The sequence below is a fragment of the Ruditapes philippinarum genome, unplaced genomic scaffold (assembly GCF_026571515.1).
Source record: "Ruditapes philippinarum isolate M1 unplaced genomic scaffold, ASM2657151v2 ctg117_1_1_1_1, whole genome shotgun sequence".
Taxonomy (NCBI): domain Eukaryota; kingdom Metazoa; phylum Mollusca; class Bivalvia; order Venerida; family Veneridae; genus Ruditapes; species Ruditapes philippinarum.
This window is the reverse complement of record NW_026864239.1, coordinates 14,294-39,051: the sequence shown is the minus strand read 5'-3', so window position 1 is coordinate 39,051 and position 24,758 is coordinate 14,294. Positions and strand designations below refer to the sequence as shown.

Here is a 24,758-nt window from a genome sequence, read left to right as displayed (position 1 = left end):
AATTGTTTCTTCTACTGTATTGCACTGTCTTTTGTCTATCGGTAAGATTTTAGACTTATCCCTCCGTTTTCCTGTAAACTTCGGTAAGAGAACAAACAAAGCAATCATACGAGGACTAAATTTGCAACGTATTAACAATAATTTGTTTCATGTAACTTTGTATATATGCTACTTACTATTGATATAGAGATTAATAAGGATTATGTTTACATATTTAACTAACTAACTATCGTTCTTGTTTGTAGGCGAAAAATGACATTCTCTTTTAGCGCATTGATGCCAAATTTGTAATATAAATTTTGACGAGGAAAAAATAATCTCACATACACATTATTTCATCATTTCGAAAACGAGTAGATATTTGCTCTTCGACTTTTATCCGCTTATCTTTAATGGCACGCGTTTTTGACTTACTACAAGATTATGAAATGCAACGTCACGTGACTGGAATGAAAATTAAACAATCTGAATAACAATAGGAAATAGCTTAGTGGATACAATGATCAAGTTTCTGTTATTTACCATTGGTGAGTATGTAATCAATATATGTAAATATCTAACAGGTTTTATATTTCTTTATTTATCATTTTACACCAATATATTTCTGATTTAATATACTCTATCAAATATGTTACAATACCAACTTGTTTTCTTTGTGAGTTTCACTTTTTAAGAATGTTAGCAACATTTACTAATTGTGACCTGCAAACCAGTTATTTCCTGACCGTAACTACGGATAATATGTTGTCTTAGCGTATATTTTTGCACCGATTATTTTTAGTGATATCTGAAAATAAGTACTTTTAAATGGTTAATGTAAATTTTAGTTTCTAATATTTCGATTTTATCTGGTTAATAATGTTCTGATTATATGTCTGTTTCTAAGTTTTATGCATTGTTAACGCTATATCGGATCCTGATCCTGCACATCTGTGTCAAGAGATCATGACAGAAGATTGTACTGTTTCTTACATACCTGGAGAAAAAGATGAGACGGTTTGCGGAACTGATGGTGTTACATACAGGAACATGTAAGCATGTAATATATTCTATCTAAAAGTGGAATTTGCACCAAAAAAATTGGTCACCTACATTTTATTTTACCGGTATACTGAGTTTTGTTGGTAAAGTTTTATCACAAAGATTTGCTTTTGCTACACTTTATATTCTTTTATTGTATTTTTCACAGGTGTTTCTTCTCCCAATCGAGATGCAATAATAAGAGAATACAGATGAAACACTTAGGGGACTGTGTCATCACCACCACTCATCCGACCACAACTGGCAACTTTTCTTTTCTTTTTAAGGATTTGAAGAAAAGAGACAGTACTCGTATGTTAAAGAGGTTTTCTCATTTACCGGCTAGAAGTCAATGATCATTAATGACCGGATCGTTCAATGATTTTACGCCAGAGCCATACCGTTTTCTTTCCTTTGAGAACAACGCGTTGGTGGCGAATATCTATGATCATAATTATAATTTCCAAGAATCGTCACAATAACACCGATTGTTCTCTTTATTTGAACTCAAATGATGATAGACTAGGCATAATTATTCCTTGCTGATTATTCAAACCTTAGAGATACGTATATACATGTATATATATAACATTATGTTGTCTTAGAATGGCATAATGTTGCTTTTTTTTCGGTTAAAGTTTGCTTTGCAAAAAAAAGAAAAAAGAAAACAACACCATTATTAACACATTCTATTTGCAAATAATAAGATATGTGCAAAGAGCAGGACGTGAAGTAGTTATCTTCAATAACTTCATCAAATCAGAAGCTAGGACGCTAAAACCTAAAATCGAATGTGCTCTTAGTATTGCCTTAATGAATGGGCTTGTTAAAAAAAATTGAAATAACATACAAACCCACTTACCTGCGGGTGTTATACATTTGCATGACTCGTGAGCCATTTTGCCAAGTTTGTTGAACGAAATATGCCATCCATTCTCGTCATGCTCCTTGCAAATAGGAAAAGACATGTCTTGTAAGATTATAGGCATTTGATTAAGGATTTACAAAAATGTATTTATTGCAATATTTTGTTATTGCGTGTTTTATGTTTGTTTGTTGTATTTTTTGTTGTTGTTTATTTGTTGTTGTTGTTGTTGTTGTTTTTTTGTTTTTGTTTTTTTTTCATTTTTATTTTCAATTTGTATTGCTATTTATGTATTTATTTATTGACGTTAGCGCTTAGACGAACGTTAATTCTTTGTCGACGTTGAAAAAGACTTGTAAATAACTCCTAAGGAACATTTTCACTAACGATTTGCCATACCTGTTTTGATTGTTGCGGAAAAAAATGATGTGAGATGCCGCCATATATCCTACTGACTCGTTATTGCAAGTCAAAATATTGACAACGTGTTACGAAAATGTAAATATGTTTATTAATAGAAAGAGCATCGAAACACGAGGCTATCAGATTGTCGGGTGTTTTGATGTTCTGTCTCTTTTGTATCATAGTCAAACATAAAAACACGTTCCCTGTTGTCACAATATGAAACCCCAGAGAAAAGTAACCAATGAACGAGCATCTAAATATGACCTTTATGTCGCTTTCTCTTTCTCTGCCGTCACAATCAGTAAACCCTAGCAGAAATGAGCCAATAAATGGGTATGCTCTGGAGTGCGGGTAACTAATACGGTGCATGTATATGTATACGTTTCAACTCGGACACATTTTCAGCAAAAGGTCTTCAAACTATGCTACAAGCATTCTTAAAGACCGTTTTGGTTAAGTTACATTGAATTAAATGGTTTTATGGATGTCCCACATCTGAGTGGTGAATGACTAGATACCTAAGAGATGAATTCGCATAAATATTTGTCAGGTTTTTTTCATTTTTGTAAGAGTATAAAAGTATGGTAAAGACATCATGCTAGAAACGAGTGTTTCTGTTTTCGTTTTTTCATGGCGTGTATTATGTCATTGTGTAGCAAAACCAATGCCCCTATATGTTGATTTGCTTGATCCTCACAGGTGTAAACATTGTTTCGGCTTCCCAACTATGTCAAAACTTGCTGTCCCTTGACTGTATGGCATACAATCATGAAGGAGGAAGGGATGAAACAACTTGTGGAACTGACAATGTGACGTACAGAAACTAGTAAGTATTTTTTTATTAGTCTAAACGTTGAGACACTTGTTAGCCACTATTTCATTGGTCCAAATGAAGATACGAGATAAGCATTTACTTCGTGACCTCATATAGAACTTTATGCATTTGCTTCTTAAGTCCTAGATTTTATTTTATGTTTTTCAGTGGATTACTGATTTATCCGAGAAAATTATATTTGATAATTTCACAATAAAAATTATCAAAATATAATTTCACACTTTTCAATGACGAAACTACTTTTAAGATTTTACCCATGCGGTACCTCAATTTTATTTTGCTGACAATTCTGGCAATGTCAGGCTGTTTAAAGAAAAAGCAAAGCTGAAATTGATAAATAACTTAAATGTCAAAAGTAATAAAAAAGAAGAAAACTTACTTCTATTCATTCAAATTCCAATCACCACATTTCGTCTCTAAATTTGTTTGTTTCAATTTTTACAGTCTGAAAAATACATTCCTTCCACAATCAAAACTGCTCTTGATGACATGTGGGCATATTAAAGTATCCTACGAGCAATAACTACTGTCGTATGCTTTATGAAAAATTGGAAAGCAATGGCAGCCATCTGCTCGTAGAATAAGTAAACTACCCAGCGTTCCTGAGCCAGAGTTTTCCATTTTTCTATGTGCATTTTTGAATGTTTTCACATCTGTCAACACTTATATTTTGTCAGTTTCAATCCTCAAATAAGTTTTCTTTCTTTTAAAAAGGTGTATGACTAACAAATCCAAATGATATTCCTCTAAATCAAACACAATTATTTTCCTCCCGTTAAATACACAACTTTAAAAAATGGCACATAGCTATGGTGGCTGTATGTGCCATGTCACTTTTTCACTTCGCGGGTCGCCAGACAGAACAGAACAGAACAGAAAGTTTATTTTGACGTATTCAAAGTACAAAGTCAATTACATAATAAATTCATTTATACATACATATATACAATCACAAAATCAATGGATAGTCTGCAAATTTCTTGAAGGTGAACAGTTTAATCTATTTTGTTTCCTTCAGTATAGGATTTGACATAATCAGTTTAACATATATTACATAGTTTAATATTGAGTTACGAACACGTTGACAAAGATAGCGTGAATTTCACATACATTATTGTGTCACTTGCAATAAAGTTATCTATACATACGTAATAAACAACTATATATACTATATTATATTTCGCAAGGGAGCTAATTAATGTAGTCGTGTCCATATTGTATAATACGAGTTATTGTATATAACGTATAACATCTATGGTAAGGTTACACTTCTGTATCAGTATTGTTTGATTTTATTAACCTGTCAATTCCATACTGATTATACGGTCAATGCACAGAATATATATTAATATTCGATAAATGTTCGGTAAATTCCGTGTGAGGTACGCAGTAAGATGTGATTAAATTCATCTAGTTTCTATGAATAAGTTACACTGACCGTTATAGAGCAATAGGATAAACCACGGGTATATTTTATCTGACTGAGTATTTCCAGTTTTTTTTTTTTTTCTTATTCATAACTATTTTCAATATTTTTTAAGTTATGGTTGTTCCGTTTTTGATATGTTTTGCACTTTTTTGTAAATACTATACTTGTGATATAACATTGTTTAAGAATTGATACTGAATATTCATTCGGATTAAAATTCAGTGCCGTAAAATACAATATAAAATGTGACAATTCAGTGTTTCTTAGTTGTTTCATATCCGTGTAGACAAAGTTGTTTCATATCCGTGTAGGCAAAGGCTTGACCATTTTCATTAAAATATACTTAAAAATAAAGAAAGAATAAATTTAAAAAGAGAGGGATCGAACCTCGGACCTCTCATGCATTAGGTACTCACTTAACCGACTTTGCTATTGTGGATGTTACGAGAACCCTTCATTAAGCTAGTGGCAGTTTTCCAAACGTAAGTTATATATACTCCATATTAATTCTCGTAAAATAAACGGGCAAAACCGAAGTGGGATTGAATATTTAAATGTGTGCTATAATGTATTTATAATTGACAGGTCAATAAAATCAGACTATAGTATAGCGTAATATTTCGATTTAAAACATGTTTATCCAGATACAAGTGAATTATCAACTATAGTATCACACTATACTATATTGAAAGGGAATAGTACTCCAAAACTACAGTTAATCTTAAACGAAACGAAAGGGAAGGTTAACAATTGGCTATTCCAAAAGATATTTCGATTGCAAAGTTGTAATTTAAGAAAAAACCTTACGACTAACTTGGGTCATAAGACAAAATAATATATTTAATACAATTCTTAACTGTGCACAGGAGTAATATTTCCATTTTTACAAACATATATAATAACTATAGTAGTATCGTACCGATTGTGTAACTAGCAATAAAGTTGTCTATACATACGTTAATATACTGTAACTCCTTTGAAATTTAACAGTTTGAAAGAGTGAATAAAAGTCAAGGCTTTGGAAGGTTCTGTATCTCTTTTATTTTCTGTTGGCACAGCATGTATCTTAGACATGTTAGACAAATACAATTACAAGCAATCTTCTAGTTAACCATACATAATTAACACATTCTAAATATATATTACATTTCACATTCTTGAATTGCATAAATCAATCAATCATAATCAATTGCATAAATTAATCAATCATCATAATCAATTGCATAAATCAATCAATCATAATCATTCCAGTGGCTTTTAATTAACATCAAACATTTTATCATACAATATCATAAAACACTTATAAATTCATTTACAACAATATATCACACTTACCAGTTTATGGAACTAAGTGTTTACATCAACACAAATACAATATACACTCCTCTCTCTCCAGTGTGCTGTTACTATTCTGCACATTAAAGTGAATAATGAATAGAATGTGAGATTATTTATTTATTCATTAGTTGAAAATAGAAAGATATGATACTGCAATATTAAACCAGTCTTTAGAGTCCAAAAATAAGACACAGCAACCATTTACATTACTTATTAAATTCACTATCATAATTCAAATAAAAACAACATTAAGATAAACAATACTTAATGCTTTGAAAAATCATCAAAAGCAGTTTAAACTTTACATACCTTATAAATAATACTGATATTCCATAAATCACAAAAATTTAAAACCATGAGAACAATGTACATGTCTCTTCATCAAAAAAACTGAACACAATAGTCACATGATCAAACTGGCGGGAAATCATAACTACTGACTGGTCCAAGGGAAACAACTCTTTTAATGATATATAATAAAGACTGACAGATTGTGTCCCTGTTACACCGATAGGTAACTTTATATAATATGTTAGATTTCGCACGGGAGTTAATTAATGTGATCTTGTCCATATTGTATATTTCGAGTTATAAAACGCTCATTGCACTATATGCAACAATGTTTTGGCTAACTATAAGATATCTTCATAACTAAATATAACTAATAATCTATTTAATTAGAACTGTACGGTTGTCCAGAAACATCCATATAAAGTTTGCTATCTTTTCAACAATGTTTGGCTTAATTATAATTTATTTTCATAACTAAATATAACTCATCATCTATTAAATAAGAACTGTTCGTTTGACCATAAACATCCATATAAACACTATTAGGCTTATAATAAATAACATATTATTTACAACATCAAACTATTAACATACATATATACAAACTAACACAGTCTGTTGACCAAAGCAACCATATTCAACTTCAACTTCAAAACTTTATTGCATTAAACAAATTTATACATGTTTATAGCAAGTACAAAATATATAAACACAAACAACACAAGTACATGGATTTTTTTCAGAAGAGCCTTACAATCATATGAATGAAATACAGATCACATTTGAAATTTTGATAGGATTAATTTCTTAAAGTGTTAGCATGATATATAAATTTGCTTAAACCATTAATAGTTAACGATGATTCAGACATTAAATTGATAAACTTTTGCTTAGTCTGCCATATGAAGTTAAACCGTTTAAGATACCTTTTTCTCAAATCAGAGAACTTCGGGCAAATAAGAAAAAAATGATATTCAGTCTCTATTTGATTAAATTGGCAATTTTCAAAAAAACATTCATTTCTTGGAATATTATGATATCTTCCATATTCTATAGCTAAATTATGAGACGATGTTCTGAATCTAGATAAAGCTTTAAGTATTTTTCTAAATCAAAAGTATGTTTAAATAAACTGTATGTATCAAGACGTGGTGAATTATTTATCTAGGTATACCATTTTTCGTAATACAAACTAAGAATTCTGAATTTGATCGCTTTAAAATCTACCTGTATGTTATATTGGTTTTCCCATACAAATAATAATCCAGATTCATCTAATATTTGTTTAATAGTGTAAGCCCAATTTTTACCATTATAAGATTTCCATTGTCAGCACCAATTCCTGACATAGAATATGTTTTAAAAAGGATAGTACTTTCTTGAAGCGATAATAACTTAATCTAATATTTAATCATAATTATTTTCCGTTGATTATACATAAGTGTTCGACAAAGCTCGTCATATAACGCTCCTCGGTTTGTGGATAATTTAGTTCCTACAATTTTTCTACAAAATTTACAATGAATAACTTCGACAGCGGGTGCGATTTGTGATCCCCATACCTCCGCCGCGTAATTTAGAGTTGATCAAACAATTTTATTTGCTGTGAAACGGGTAAATCTACTTGATTAAAGATAATAAACAAATTATGAAGAGCGAAAGACGCGTGTTGTGCTATACTTTCCATTGTCCGTTCTTGAATAGATGTACGCCTAGATATTTAAAGGATTTGACAACTTCGATTTTTGTGTTATATAAGTAAAAATCATAATTTGTGTGAAATCATTATTTTTGTTTTATTAACTGTAATTATTACAGTATAATCCTATATCGTATGATAATGATTGTAATGAGTAAGGGTTTTTAGAAAAAAATCGCAGCGTCATTTGCGAACAATAATAGAAATATTTGCATATCACCAAGATTAATTATTCCGTCTAAATTATTCCGTGTACTTTCCAAAATATCATTAAGGAAAAATAGACACAATAAACTGCTTGACGGGTCTCCCTGTTTAACTCCAGCGTATGAATTTATTGGAGTTGACTTGACATTATTATAACGAACGGAAGATTTAACAGAGGTATACATAGACCTTAAGGCAACAATAAATTTAGAACTTACATTAGCATTCAAAAGTTTTTGCCATAGTAGTACACGGTCAATTCTATCAAACATCTTTTCCCAGTCGAGAAAAGCAACGAACAATTTTTCTTTATTTGATATAGTTTTTGCAATAAGTGAATAGAGTACAAAAATACAATCGATAGTGGATTTATTCTGTTGAAACCCGTATTGATTGTCTATTAATTTTTCATGCTTTTTGGCCCATTTAGTTAACCTACTTACTAAGAGTTTTGAGTAAATTTTCGACAAAATGTTATTAAGTGTGATGCCCCTAAAATTTTTGACTTCTTGACTTCCGCCTTTAAATATGGGTATAATTAGCCCTTCAGTCCAGTTTTCTGGAAAATATCCGTGTTGGAATATTCTATTGTAAAGTTTTAATAAAAAAGGTGAAATAAGTTCGAATGATGTTTTAAATATTTCTGCTATAAGATTTCCATTCCTGGACTTTTAGAATTATTCTGGGCAAAAACTGCGTTTCTTACTTCCGATTCTGTGAATTCAATATCCAAATCTTCATCTTGGATATAGTTTTCCTGACTTTCATTTTCATTAAAATTATTTTTCATTCGATTCGGGTCGTTCACCATATAGTTTGTTGAAATGTTCAAATAAATCTTGAAACTGTACATTTACGGGATCAGATGACATCTTTTTATATTGCAAATTAATGTTTCTCCAAAAAGATTTTGGATTACTTTTAGCGAGCTCTGCAATACGATTGCCCTCTAAACGTTTATTTTTTATTTTTTGTTTACGTTTTATTTGTATATATAATCGTTTTTTATCTAAAAACTCTAATTTATTTTCAGAGTTCCTGTTTCGTAAATATTTATTTCTTGATTTATTAAATTCTCTTCGCGCTTGAAGACATTCGGTATTAAACCATTTATTTTTATTTGAATTAACTTTCCGTTTGTTTTTAGGTAACTTATATTTACCAAATATACTAAACGCATTGTCCCATAAAAGTGAAGTAAATAATTGTAGTGACTCTTCAACTGATTCAATATTGTCGCTTAAATTTAAAGTAATACGATTTAATTCGGTTGAATGACTCAACATATTGTCATAGAACTCATTTGCGCGCTGTAGGAGCACATTTGTCTCGGAACACATTTGTCTCACGATGTGTGACCGATGTGCTCGCAATCATTCATATTTGCGACAAATTGGAAATGAGACAGATGTGTTCGACCAGCAATAGAAAGGACACTCAAAGCACATTTGTCTCACAGTCTTTCATAAAATTCTAAAAAGGTAATAATTATGCCCGTCCGTATACCGGCTATCTGCAATTGTCCTGTGTTTTCGGTATTTATAATACCGTTTTTAGGTCACTTCCGGTCAATCAAACACTCCTGCCTCTGCATAGGAGTCACATATTAACTTAAAGAATATCCCTGTTCTGTATGTCACAATGAAAATTTCTACCAGTGCAGTATCCAGAGCCCAAACACATATACAGACTATCCGTTCTTATCGTTATTGATTGTGGATGCTTTAATTTTAAGCTTTATAAATGATTAAAAAAAAGTCTAAGCAATCTACGGTTGCATAAACGGGACATTGTATTTTCTTATTTATTTCGTGCGCAAGCGATAGTTATTATGTGGCAGAGCAATACTAATACTATTACGTGCAAAGCGATAGCTATTACTTTCTAAAGGGATAGTTATTGCGTTTGCACGCGGATAAGTACATATTCCGCACGCATTTGTATGGAAGCCTTGGAGGGTCACTTTTGAGTTTCGATTTATCGATTTATTTTACTATTTTCTTATGACTTTTGATTTATGACTTTTGATTTATGACTTTTGATTTTTGACTTATGGATTTTGTTATTTCCCACATGCTTGCCATTATAATTATAATTTCCAAGGAAAATATGGCAGAATATGACAACGATTCAGACGAGGTAAGTTCATTTACCTAAGTTTCCTGGAGACTTATTTAAAAAAAACAAAATATGTGGGCTCATATGCAAGAACAGAATGTTATTCTTATATAAGCCTTTTAAATTGATTAACAAAAGAAAATACTTTCCTTGCATTGCATTGCATTGCATTGGGTATCCATTTTTTATTTTGATTTCCGGAACAGGGATATATAATCTCAAATTGACATACAGCGTATGAATCAAACGCTTTATTTTTTATATGGGTTCCAGTTTTAAATCCAAACCAGTCTCGCATTGTTATTTGCTGCAGTTACAATCGGTTTTCACCCGTAGTTTATTCTTCGTCCATCTAATATTGAATATAGACCAAATTATAGGTTAAGAAGTTTCATGAAACATGGTATTTAAAAACAATAAATCATACAGCTTTGAAACTTCACACACTTGTTTAGAACACGCTCTAAGTTAGAAATCTCTGAATTGCATTGTTATCAAAGTCTGCCTCTTTTTCGATTTTGAATTCATGGTTTAGAATTTTCATGAAAACTGGTTTCTCTAACACTATTTTAGCGATCCTTTGAAACTTGGAACACATATTAAGTGTTGACATCTAAGATCAATGACCAAGTTTCGTATGAGTGGCGCACAATTTGACATACTTATGTCCATTTTTAAAGCTAAAATGTTTTGTCAGATGGTTTATGAAAATTAATATGTTCCCATAAACCAGTAATGCTATAATATTGAAACTTTATTCACTTGTTCAGTATCAATAACTTAGGTCACATACCAAGTACAAAGCACGTGTTATTTGTATATAAACTTTTGTATACATTTATTTTTTAAGGGGTTTTTTTGTTTTTAAATTTTTGTATAAAATATGTATTTCTTTTCAATTAAAAGATAACACATATTTTTAAATTTTTTTTCATTTTAAAATTTCTATTAAATTTACAGTGGGAAATTAAGGACTTTCGGGTCAAATTTGGGTTTTAAAACTAAAAAGGGAAGTTCAAAAAGGCATCAGCAGTACATTTTTGGCCCAATTTTTCGGGGGCCAGTTTAAAAGACAAAGGGGTTTCAGGGCCAAAACACGTTCTTTCCGAGGGGAAAAGGGTAGTACGGGTTTAGAAATTTGCAAAATGCCAAAAACACTATTTAAATTTTTTTTTCTTTAAATTGTCTAGGGAAAATTTATCGGGACATTTTTTGGAATACGAGCTTTAAACCAAATTTCACCCCTTTTTTAAAGCGCTCGAAAAATTTTTCAATTTTTTAACCCCCCCAAACTTTTTTGTGGACACTTTATTGGAAACACGCAATGTAACGTCCGCCACGTTTATTTTATACTGTCCATACCTCCAATATGGTACAAATCTTGTATCGATATACAGGTCATGGTGAGACAGAGAAAAGTGTGCAAAATCATGAATTCATAATTCTGGCTTTCATAATTTCCAGTTTTTGCCCATTGTAAATTTTAAAACTTAAAAGAAAGGTATCGAATCAAACTTTGCATGTTCATATAGCTTGGCGAGGCAGAAAGAAACATACTTCTTGCTATCATAGCTACATTTTAGAAAGTCCCCTTTGTTGTTGATTTTTTTCTCCTTTTTTATACTTAGATTTTGTTAAACTCATAATTATCTCAAAAACTGTTGGAGGCATCAACTTGAATTTACTGGCGAGACAGAGTGCATTGTGTTCTTAACAAAACTTTTGATTATAACATTTAATCGTTCTTCTAAGTTAAACATTCCTTTTTTTTCGACATGCTGTGGGTTGAAGGTATGCTCATTACGAAAGACTATGATATTTCCATTACATATAAAGTCGGTTATTCTTCGAAAAGAAAAACGAACTTGTGGACGTTATTTAATATATACATTATACAATGTATACAGTTTCTTAAAGTTAACTAGGAATTTTTTAGCTAGAGACTGTGTTTGTTTTTTCTCTCTTTTGAACAGTTAGAAATGAAGAAATAAGGCTTGGACAATGATTTTAAAAATCTTGACTTCAATAATAATACAGTCACTCTAGCGTTGCTAGTTTACCTAATTTATCTTAAGTTTTCAAAAGCTGCGTTAGATCACTCATGATTTTCTTAGTTTTTCATCAGTAACGTATCAACAATGTGTTGTTTTGTAGAAATATTGCATGTATATATGTCTTCTGTGACGTAAATACTTGATGTTTTTGTTGATGGCAGTGTTTAATTTTAGCTGTTCCTTAGTGTTAGCTTTAAAGTAAGGCATGTGTGCTATTTTAGAAAAGAAATGCTTACCTCTGTAGTTCTTATCTCTGTTTTTAAGTTAAATATAATGAAGCTCAAATTCAGTTTGTTTTGCCTAACTAATACATTTGTTTTCTTATAAGACAACAATTTTGTTAAACAAAATAAAGCACGGTTGTAGAATAAAAAATGTTTGTTGTTATCTGTTTAAACGCATCTATTCCAAACAATTATTGATAGCTCTGCCAACCTGTCACGGTCAAGACCGTGAGGTAAAAACCTTTGGTAGTGTGGTCTCTCGGTAGATGCATATTTAGGTAGTCTGTTGAGGGAGTTGGCTGGTTCCACACTGTTTACATATGCTGATTCTATAGTGATTGCTATTCTATTTCTACTTTGCTCATTTCAACCTCTTACTTACAATTTTAGTGGAACACTATCTCTACATAGATAAATTAAATTCTCTGTAACATTTAAATACTGTTTTTTCCGGTGGGAAATTGCAAGTTTATTTTGGTTATAACAAAGTTACAATAACACAATAATAAATTGTCAGCAAATGAGGAAAATGTCTTTTTATCATTCAGGACCAGATTTAATATGATAATGTAAATAAGTACAAGTTTGAAGTAGAAATCACGAGAGTTTCAAGTCATATTTGTGTCAAAACCATTTTCTAAATTTTATTTTATACCTATAAATTCCTTCCAACGAATAGAAAATTCCGTATTATGTTAGTGACAAATACGGAACCATATATGGAAATGCCGGATTATTTTTGACATTGGTTCCGATCTTAGCTGTGTCTTACGTAGCATTAGGAAACAAGGAATTAAATAATCTATTTCAAGATGTAAAATGTTAATAAAAGTTTGTAATAAAGCTACACATCTAGAAAATAGCTAAGGACTGCTTTATCTGAATAAAAAAATTCGTTATTTATCAAGAATAGTTTATTTACTTTAATACTTCATGCTGCAGACGGCACTTATAAATGAATGTCCCGAATTAAAACTTCTATACATATGATTTCACATTAACAATTGATGTTGATTCTTCACGTAAAAATGATCAACTAAGATAAAAACATATGAATGCAATAATTCTAATTTTAAACATCTTATGACTTCAACACCACTCTCGGTTGATGTGCTCCCTTGCGTTTGATGATTGTATCACAAATTAGCTTTTTTTGCATTTAAACTAAAACAATAAAAATAATGTTTATAAAAAAGGGGAAAGAGTAAAAGCCAAAAGACAAAAATTAAATAAAAAGTTAAAAATAAAAAAAGGAAAATTTTAAGGAAAAATCATAAGGCAAAAACAAAATAAAACGAAAATAAGTCACAAATTTATTTTCAAAGATCAAACAAGAAAAAACAAACATATATATTTCCCTTTTAAAAAACCAAAAACACCCTATAAGTTTGCTATTTTTTTGCGAATGAATTTAAAACATTTTAAAATCTTTAACTTGAAATTTCCGAAAAAGATTTTTATGGGTACGAACTATTCGTAAGTATGCAATCCGGGCGGGACAGAGTTGCCCCGTAAGGGGTTCCGGGGTTTTAATCCCGGTATTTGGGTGCATATCCCTTTTTCCCCCCTGGACATATGGGATAAGGGGGAAAATTCCGCCAGTCACGCGGGATACCGAGGTTCTATTCCTAGTCGGGCAGTCGTTTTGTAACAAGGGCTTGATAGAAGAGATATAACCAGAAGTCGATTCATATAGTGCAGTTAATCTCGTAATACGTATGCCAAAAACAAAAAGAAATACTGCATGTATTTTACGTAAATAAGTACAAAATTGCACATACATATATTGTGATGTAAAAACTTTACAATTTAATATTTACAGGCTGCTGAGTTGGAAATCTTTAAAAGGACAATTAACTTGTACAATAAATGTGTTTAGATTTTTCTAGCTATATTAAGATGGAAAATATGCACGTTTTCTATTATTATAATTTTTTACAGATATTCATTGCCTAATTAATGCTAAAAAAAATCTAAGAGAAAATTACAATTACAACATTTTCAATGCTTTATATATTACAAACTAGCCGGTAAAAGCCGTCCATATTTCACAGAATGAATCAATATACTTCTAGAAAGATTTTAGAAAACTTTGATACAAGCCCTTTGACTAAATGTAATTTTAGTGGTTTTTTAAATTTAGAATGATATGATAAAAAAATGTTCAAATAGGTGGGGTAGAGAAACATTTCAATGCATATTTCTATCGTGTCGAGAATAGTCATGCATTTAACATGCATAGTTTATTACTAGAATGTTATTATTTGCATCTAAACAAACAACACTTGCAAAACATGTTTTAAATGAGATTACACGGATATTTTTTTTGACTTTCAATACATGTTTTTCTTTTAAAAAGCCTTTTAAATATATATGTTCTGAGTCGTAATAATGCCTACAACTCCAAATTCGTACGATAAATTTTGCTTAAATTTTGCATACAGGTGTCCTTTAGGTATACCACTAAACAATGTCGTCAATTTTACAATGCCTTATAGTGCAAATTAGAGTAGTTATAACTTAAATGATAATTTACAAATATATTTAATTTGCTCAATATTTACAAACCAATGTCTTAAAATAACCATATAATGAAGTGAAATCGTAGACTATCGTTTTTATGATTTTAAAACATCATTTTTTGAAACTTAACCTATAGTAACCTAGTATATATCAATAACACGGAAAAAAATCAGTATTAGTCGTTTCAAAGCGTATTTATATTATATCTATTCTCAAAATTAAATCTTTCAACTCGCTACACAGTTGTAGTGCTGAATCAGCGTCCAATGGCATCTGTAGATCTGGCTTCAGAGGAGGTGCTAATTCTATGAATTCCTCACATTGTCTTCTTGGGCGTGAAAACATGTTCTTTGCAAATATATACGTCTCTCAAGTTGACTGCATTGCCGAAGTCGTGAGTTTCATACAGACCTGGTACAAAAACACTGTGTCAGGTTTACCACAAGAAACAGAAGAACTTTTTTGTTGCATTATTTCATGTGCAATCCGGTCTAACTCAGTTTGTATGAGGTCCATGAAGCAAAATTTTAAGTTCTCACATTGTATCGGATCCAGATCATTAAATACACATGTATCGCGTAAGTCTTTAAAAAAAATTATCCACCAATGGATTTCAGTTTTTCTCGTAATGTACACCACCACTTCTCAATGCGTTGGTTAGATTTGCTTTTTCCAGCAACAAGGCTTCGAGTACCAACTATCGGATCTGTAGAATCGTGTCTGAAGTAATGCTACAATAGTAAAGCAATGCAGTTTTTCGTACCGACATCACAACCTAGTAATCGGGTGAGGGGGACTTGATAATGTCCATTAAAGGTGTCTAAAAGAATCTTGCAATAAGGTGTGGGTCGTTATTTGAGTCCAAAACCTCTAACCATGTTATTTTTCTACTATACCCATTCACAGCACCATGGATATAAAATCCTTATGGTTTAAGTTTGTCTTAACCGTCCATATGTCATGGCGTAGAATACGCGTCGGCATAAGCGATGAGCTTTCCGCATCTCAATACCATCCGGATCAAGCACTCTCATTATTTCTTTGACGTCGTCTCCCTTGACGTACACGTGGTAATTCAGCATTAACCTACGCCATATTGTACGGTATTCTATGCGTTGTCCATTTGTTTGTATTTCTCTGTTTATAACATCAGACACAGTCTCAAACGGAGTATATATTCCATTACGCCGTTTTAAATTTAAGCGTTTAAAAAGTCTATTCACTGTACTAAATGACGTCGTTATGCTATGCTGTACCAGAAAGTACTCTATTATCAGCAGTGTTTTGTTTGTTATAGATGTTGAGGGTAGGTATCTTGGCACGGTAGCTTTGGTAATGCAGAACAGTATGATGACAAAGACACAGATCAACATCAATGTTTGCATCCTCGTTACCTTTTGTCCAGTAGTTGTGTCTGAAATAAGAGTTTATCTTTTATCTAAATCTTTATACATTCATATTATATAAAATAGGTAAATCTCTTTGCTCCGATTTTTAAAGATTGATAGGTGCGAAAAAATATTTTAAATGCTAGTAGGATATTTTTTTCTAACTGGTTCTATATATACGTTTATTCTTAAGTGTTCTTTTCTCAATTGTTAAAATATACAACAAAATTAGACATTGATGCTAAATGCAAATGGTGCTCGATTACAATTTTAAGTTAACTTTGTACTTGTGTGTATGAACATAGCACTTGCCGTTCTTTACTAATTCCGTGTTAGCTAAATAAAATGCTGAATTGCGATACATGTTTAATACTGTGCACCATGCCATTTTAAGATTTCCTGTGTACTTGTAAAACAGTTATTTGTTTGTTACTCATGGACAGATTTTGTGGTAAGGACAAAAAATGTATAAGCACTAATATAATGAACATATTTAGAACATAGAAGATTGTACAAAACACACAGTCACGCTTGTGGAATTAAAGTCTGTGATATGTTACCACTATGGGATTATATCAAATGATATTAAATTCCCTCCTTAACACATCCTTTCCTCCATGACAAATCTGAATGAAATTATTTAAAACGTTTAAAAACATACCTGAAACCAAAGTTGCTGCTTTCAGCTTCTAGAACACGTGTAAAATGGGTTAGCCAAAAGTCATAAGACGTAAGTCACAAATCAAAAGTCAAAAGTCGAAAGTCAAAAGTAAAATATCCGTATGTCGAAACTCAAAAGTGACCCTCCAAGGCTTCCATACATTTGGGCTTCCTCGCATGAATAGTTCGACGCCCCATAGGAGTGTCGAACCTACAGCGGTTAGGGGGAAGTGGTTTTTTGAAATCACTCGGCCACGGAGGCCACTTCATGATCTCAGGAAGAAAATGAGAAAACTATTCCATACATATTTTGTTTTCGTCAGATAAAATATCGCCATTTTCCGACAGATCCGCCATTGAAAAAGCTCTTACAACGTGTATGAGTCCCTAAAATAATCCGGGTAATGCAATAATTATGGAATATCGGCCTCGCAGAATCGGACGAGACGGGAAATTCCGACGAGACACGAATCGATGCACGATATTGTAACACGAGATCTCGCAAAGTCGAAGTATCCCGTACCACAAGATGTCAAAGTAGCATATCGTGCCTCACTTCATGTTTTTGTCGGACTTTCGCTTTTTATGTCGTGTCTCTCGGTAAAATATCGCGCATCGCTTCGTGTCTGTGCTTCTCAAAGGTTTGACTATGGTAAAGGAACCAGCGCGGAGCCATCTGGCCTTGTCGTAATGGACCACATTTTTTCACTTAGCATGGCCACTGACATCTAAATTTAAGTTATTTTCTGTTTAAATTTCATCATTGATATCTTTTTGACATTTTGGTAAAAAAAATGCGAGCAAAGGTTGTACTTGATAAAGTTAATTTCAATTTTAATATTGGAGGTTCTTCCACGTCATAGCAGATTTTGTAAGTGATTTTATGTTAACAAATGTGACGCTAGACATTTTCTAAAGAGATGCATGACTCCTACTTTTATCAGTTTTATCATAAGTCATGATTTGTTCTGTAAAATGAGTCTAGCTATGTTTTGTAGATCTTCGAAAAACGTCCGTTTTATATAGATTATAAAGGGAATACTATATATCGAAGGATATTCTTGTCTCACATCGAAGTACGAGATGCGAAGCGAGGCGCGAGATTCCAGCGAGATGCGAAACGAGTCACGATATTGTATCGTTTAAACAGGTGTTTCGTTTGGACATAAGCAACAACGTTTGTCTCTCTGATCCACTATGCACGAGGGTACAATTTTGAAAACGCGATGGTGCGATGATGAAAACAACACGGCACTATGATGAAACAACGATGACAGGATGGTGAAAATACGATGGTTCGTTGACATGATGGTGAATATAATATCGCGTTTTCATCATAATGTCATCGCAGTTTCATCATTTTACTAACGTATTTTCACCATCGTAGCATCGTGTTTTCACCATCGTACCATCACGTTTTACCATCGTACCATTGTTGTTTCACCATCATACAATCGTTGTTTCACGTTCGTATCATCGTGTTTTCTCCATCGTACCATCGCGTTTTTATCATCGTACCATCGTGCCATCGCGCTTTTACCATTGTACCACGGAATGTCGTGCTTCAGGTTTAGCAAATCAAATTTCTTGAATTAGAGGTATTAAAATATATAGTTCCACTGTAGGTTTTAGGTTTAAGATTTTATATAAAAACATTTGCAAACCTATTTATGATGAAGTAAAATGGCGAACCTCGTTTCTAAAACAAAATCTACCGTGTGAAAATATGTGACAAATAATTCATAACAAATGACATGAGACAAATGTGCTTTCTTGTCCCTTAAAAAACATGAGACAAATGTGTTTTCTTGTCCCTTAAAAAACTTGATCGGAGCACATTTGTCACACAAATGAGTGTTTTGGGGTAGACATTTTGAGGTCCCATTTGTCTCACGTGGGACAAATGCGAACGCATCGGTCTTACGTAAGACAAATGTGTTCCGAGACAAATGTGCTCCTACAGCGCGCGAATAATCCCATGAAATGACTGGTTCGCCTTGCGTCGATATTTGGTCACGTGCTTCGAATGAATATTTACAATTTAAGCAAAAGTGTATAGCGCAGTGATCAGAAAATTCATTCGGTGACTGAATTTCAAAATTTGAGATATGCTCGAAATCATTGTAGTTCGCTAGAACATAATCTATTACCGTTGCTGCAGTATTATTAATAAAAGTAAATTCCCCAATACCGTTATCATGTTTTTACCTGCCGTTTGCTATAACGATATTTGTAGATTTACAAAGGTTTATAAGTCGTTTTCCATGAATATCAAGAACTTTATCTTTGTTTTTTCTTTCTGGTATATTTACATTACTTTCTAAGTCATAATTTGAATCTAAAAACATATCGTAAATGATAAAATCGCGCTCGTTTGCAGTTCTAGAGTTAAGATCTCCATTTATAAATACTTTTCCTAATAATTTGTATTTCTCAATACCTGATTCTATTAATCAAAAATATTTACATCATTATGCCTAATAACATTTGATGTATATGGAGGAATATATGTACTACAAATAAAAACATCATTATTAAAGTGAAATAATGTTTTACATATTTTAGTCCAAATAATACCACATTGGTGACTTTCGACAACAGAAATTTTGTCCTTTAAATTTGATTTATAATACAATGATATGCCACCTGAATAGCGTCCCTTTGTAGTATTTGGGGATTTGTTTCCATATAGATGAAATGCACTATATCCGTTTATGTCTAAATTGTAACATGTGTTTTTTGAGATCCAAGTTTCTGATAATATGATGATATCATATGACTGAATATTATTCAAAAGTCTAAATCCGAAATTTTCCTTGAAAGTCCATTAATGTTCCAACTTAAGATACTTAGCTCCTCTCGACTCCTCTATGCACTAATATGGGAAGATTTATAGATTACACCGTTAACATACAAATTTTCACCGACAAATTTCACTTTATTTCCTTTTGATTTCTCTGCTTGATAAACTGTTGACAATTTCTGTCTAGCCTCCCTCCATTCTTTTGGAATCTGAGCTGATACTCCACATTTGATCTCTTTAAGCTTTTCCTTTTTCTGAAACGAGGCTTCCCTAACTATTTCTCTTTCTTTGAAATAATGGAACTTAACAATGATAGGTCTTGGGAGTTTCGCTGTTTTGGGATTTCCAAGCCGGTGCGCTCGATCAAATAACATGTGTTCGGAATCAATATCTTATTTTGTACTGATGAAGCCTTTAACTAGTTCTTCACACGTTTGATTTTCTGATGATTTTGTTTGTGCAGACGGTTCATCTTGTGACAAACCGGAAGTAGAAGTTGGTTGCTTTGGCTGTGTTGTTTCGGGGGTCTCAGGTATTCCGTAAAAGATAAGATTTTCTCGCATACTACGAAATTCATTATCTAATGTTTTTGCCCGTATTTCAGCTTGTTGTTCTTGTATCATGTTCACAGTTTTATCTAGCGATTTGCGTGCCTGGTCTAGGTTGTTAATCTTATCTTGGCTAAATTTTATATCCTTTGCTTGCATATCGTATTCATTACTGAGAATAGAAACAGTGGACTCAACGTCATTAACTCTGTTGTCTATTTCATTCACTTTTACTTCCAAGTCAGCAAATTTCATATTTATTATATTAACTGTATTATCAATTTTTTCCACTTTTTGTTTAATAACTTGTATATCACTAATAATGTCCAATGCCCATTGCGGTGGTTGATTTTGTTGCGGGAACTGGAATTGTCCCGGTGGAGATTGAACGTTCTGTCCTTGAAATGGTTGTGAAAAACTCATATTATTCATATTACTGATGCCCGAAATAGTTGGTGTATCAAACACAAAATAATCCGATTGTAGGTTTCTTTGTCGTTTTGTACCGTTACCGTTATTGTTGCTTGTACTCATATTGTCATGTGATGATACACCTGTTAAACCAGTTTTACTGTGTTTTATACTGCTCGATTCGTGTGTAATTGTATCTTCAAACAATGGAGAAATTTCTTTTCTCTTCTCTTTCCGTTTGGAATCTTTGTTTTGTTTATTTTTCTTCGCCGGCATAGAGAAACTACCTTTATAAATCTATATATCCAAAAAATATTTATAAATCGTTTTAAATTTGCATTTAATCACTATTTCTGCACGAGCTGTAAAATCCATGCCCTCGTGTTGAGGGGAGATAATCATAAACACTAACAGGCATATAATAAATAGCACGTTCAATATTTCAAGACAATTTTACACTAATCCGTGATATAAATAACAGAATTTCTTATAGACATTGCGTTTTTACAGTATAACCCTAATTTATAAAGAGCAGTTTTGTTTTCTGTTTGTAACAATTCTAAAAACTTATATACAATTGGTTTGATATAATAATATTTTGCTATAATTTTTTACGTAAATCTGAATTTGACAAGTTTATTCGTTGATGTGCTCTTTGAAAATGATTTTTATTTGAAACCGGAAAGACGCTGTGACATACGTCGAGGGCAAAAATATGACGAACATGTTCTAATACGGGTGGAGATCTGGGCCCCTTGCAGGCAACAAAGTGGTGTTAACGTAAATAGACGTAACTGATCTGCAAACGCTAATACAAGACAACGCCTTTTGCAAAATATCTATGTTCTAGGTCTTGTGGTTCTAGAGAGGCGGATGGCTTTTTTTAATTTCTTCGTCTTATCCCTTTTTCTGCATTGGAACAACTTTGGAAGCCCTTCACCCTGAAACAATTCTGGCAAGTTTAGTTATTAGGATTTTTTCTTTTTTTTTTTTTTAAAGATTTTTTTAAGTACACTGTGTAAAAATCTATATAACACATACGCTCGCGCACGTAATTACGCACGCACGCAGTGACACAAAAATGGTTGTTTTCTTCATTTTGGTTATGACACACGTGTATATACATTTACAGTTGTTACTACTCACAGGCAAGATGCAAGGATGATACACTCGATTTGAAGGCGATGGGCAATTGCACATTCGCCACCACACCTCCGACAACTGGTAACTTTTAACCCTTTTGTTTGATGGATTAAACACTAGTTTTGCTGATAATGTAGTTGTTGTTTAATCCAAACCACGCAAAATATCTAAATTAACTCTGGATCTTTTAAAGGTTATTAAATTTAATGACAATGTACCAGATGTGCAGGCTGATCTGTGTTTGCATTAGTTGTGGTCGCTAACAAGCTATATATTATTTATTGTAGAAATACAAAAATGTTAAGGCAGAATTTTGCATTTGCGCTACTCATTTTGGAATTGGTTCTCAGTTGCTGTCAGTCTAGATATAGAAATGTATTATATAGAATTGTGATAAAACTTTAGTTGACTCGGAAGAAAGTTTTGGTTTTGTATTTCTGACAAAAAGTATTCAAAATATCATAGGAATATAATCTGGAAAATCTGTTATATTTTGCACTATTAGAAATGTTTGTCAGACAATACGGTACAATGGTTTTGCATGTCAGTATCTAGTAATTTTATAACCATCATATTTATATGTATTTTCTTTTAATTTTTAACGCCAATCTAGTCTACATAGTGATATTGTGATTAAAATGTTCACTAACAGAAAATGCACTTGCAGAAAATGCATGTACGTACAATGTCTTTATTTTACTAACATATATTTCATACGTAGGTAGAATTTCAGCGCATATTTATATATGAGCCGTGTCACGACAAAACCAACATAATGGGTTTGCGACCAGCATGGATCCAGACCAGATGCGCAGGCTGGTCTGGATCCATGCTGGTCGCAAACGCACTATGTTGGTTTTGTCGTGACACGGCTCATATATTGCTTTTACTGCTATATTTGACACACGTGATTTCTGTTGGTTTTAACACACAGCAGTCACAAGCACGACGGTAGACCCATTTCTTCAGGTTTTTTGCGCACAGAAAGATAGCATCACATGTCGCCTGGATGATACTTCTTCACCAATATGCGGTTCGAACGGACGACTTTATCGCAACAAGTATGACGTAAAAAATGTCTCATCATTTCTTCTCTTGTATTTTTCTTCTTCTTCTTTTTCTTCTTCTTATTGTGATTATTATTATTATTATCATCGTTATTGTCATTATAATTACTATTATTATTATTATCATCATCATCATCATTATTATTATAATGACAATGATGATGATGATTGTTATTATTATTATTAGGATTATTATTATTACTATTATTTCATTATTATTATTATTATTATCATTATTATTATTTTTTTATTATTATTATCATTATTATTATTTTTATTATTATTATTATTATTATTGTTATCATCATCATCATCACCATAATTATTATTACCTTTTGCTAAGTAGTTGTTTGATAATATAATATGTCATTAAATGTTGTACACTTCATATTAACAACACAAAAAATATCAAATAATCAAATAATAGTTTGCATTAGTTCGTGCCTTGTTAAGGGACGCAACACTGATCTTCATGAGAACGAGACTTAATTTCGCTAAGAAGATCGCCGTCTATCCAAGTGAACCACCCTGTCCATGCAGGTTTGATATTCCGTAAGAGCCACCAGTATCTTGCAATTTCGTCCCCTTTGTCAACTACGGCAATTGTAGGACGGCGTAGCAACGATGGTCCTAACAGTATTCCGTATGAACATGGAACTTTGTATTTCTCTCAGACATATTCCTGTTCCGGTGTACAGAGTACTTTCAAACAATGAAAAGATGCAGTTACTTTTACACGATCTCTTAAGCATTTTCACTTTGTAATTCCAGATGCTTTTTCAACATGGCAAAATGTGACAACCTAGCCCTGACGTCGGGAAGTTTACAGGTCTGCGTTGATGCTTTTGTTGGCAAATAGAATTTTCATGTACATTCTGTTTTTGCAGTTTCCATACATGATTTTAAAAAAAAATATATTTTCATCGCCGATTTCTTATTTTCATAACACTGATATCATTACGATTTTTGCATACCGATATTTGGGGGAAGACCATCACTGTCCACCGACAGTATTATAGTGTAATCCAAGGTGGTTTGGTTCTAGATATAGACAAATACTCTTAGTATGCTTGTAAACACACCATTATATCTAGAATATAAACGGTCAATAACTAAAAGCACTTCAAATTGAAGGAATGCACAAAATGTATATATTTTGAGTATAACGATTCCCGTCCAATGGTTAAAGTTCGTGCAAGATTCATACACACCTGAAATTTTTAGATCTAGTTCAGTTAAGGTCATATCAGTTTTGACACTTTTTTTAAATTGTTTTTCTCTAGTATAACAATAAATAGATCTAAATGTCATCCAAGAGGTAAGACGAATTTTGATCAAATATTCACGATCAAGACACTCTAAAGCACTACGAATCACATACACACTGTATTAAATCTTGCAGTTCCAGACAACATATTACAAAGTTTTTCCTTTTTAAAAGTTTATGCAAATTTGATCTATGTGGCACGTCAAAGCCAATTATTTCGACCGTGACTGGATCTGGCTAGCTTAAGAATGGACAAAAATGTGTTTCCCAATACTTTCGTTGAAACAGGGTCTTTCAAATAGAATGGTCTTGAAACACGCTATGTAAACCCTTCTCGCTACTATTTGAAATAAACCTTTACGATGCAGATAAAGCTTAAACATACCAACATACCGGCCAATAATGTACGGGGACTATGACTCAATTCTACGTGTGGGGCTAGCGGTTTAATTTCCTCTGGTTT

General features: G+C 32.2%; 1 protein-coding gene across 1 annotated transcript; it reads left to right on the top strand.

Annotated features, from left to right (window-relative positions):
• Window positions 1-387: 387 nt before the first annotated feature.
• Window positions 388-23,951, top strand: LOC132724947 (serine protease inhibitor dipetalogastin-like). Its single transcript, XM_060709931.1, has 7 exons — window positions 388-527; window positions 887-1,031; window positions 1,190-1,332; window positions 2,990-3,116; window positions 21,951-22,042; window positions 22,896-23,022; window positions 23,800-23,951. Exons 1-7 carry the CDS (start codon window positions 500-502, stop codon window positions 23,885-23,887), a joined length of 750 nt encoding a protein of 249 aa, XP_060565914.1. The 5' UTR covers window positions 388-499; the 3' UTR covers window positions 23,888-23,951.
• Window positions 23,952-24,758: the final 807 nt, after the last annotated feature.

Coding starts and splice junctions, on each gene's coding strand:
- LOC132724947 (XM_060709931.1), top strand. CDS start 500: ATGATCAAGTTTCTGTTATTTACCATTG. Junction 3,117..21,950: donor AATGTGACGTACAGAAACTA/GTAAGTATTTTT, acceptor ATACATTTACAG/TTGTTACTACTCACAGGCAA. Junction 22,043..22,895: donor CACCACACCTCCGACAACTG/GTAACTTTTAAC, acceptor TTTAACACACAG/CAGTCACAAGCACGACGGTA.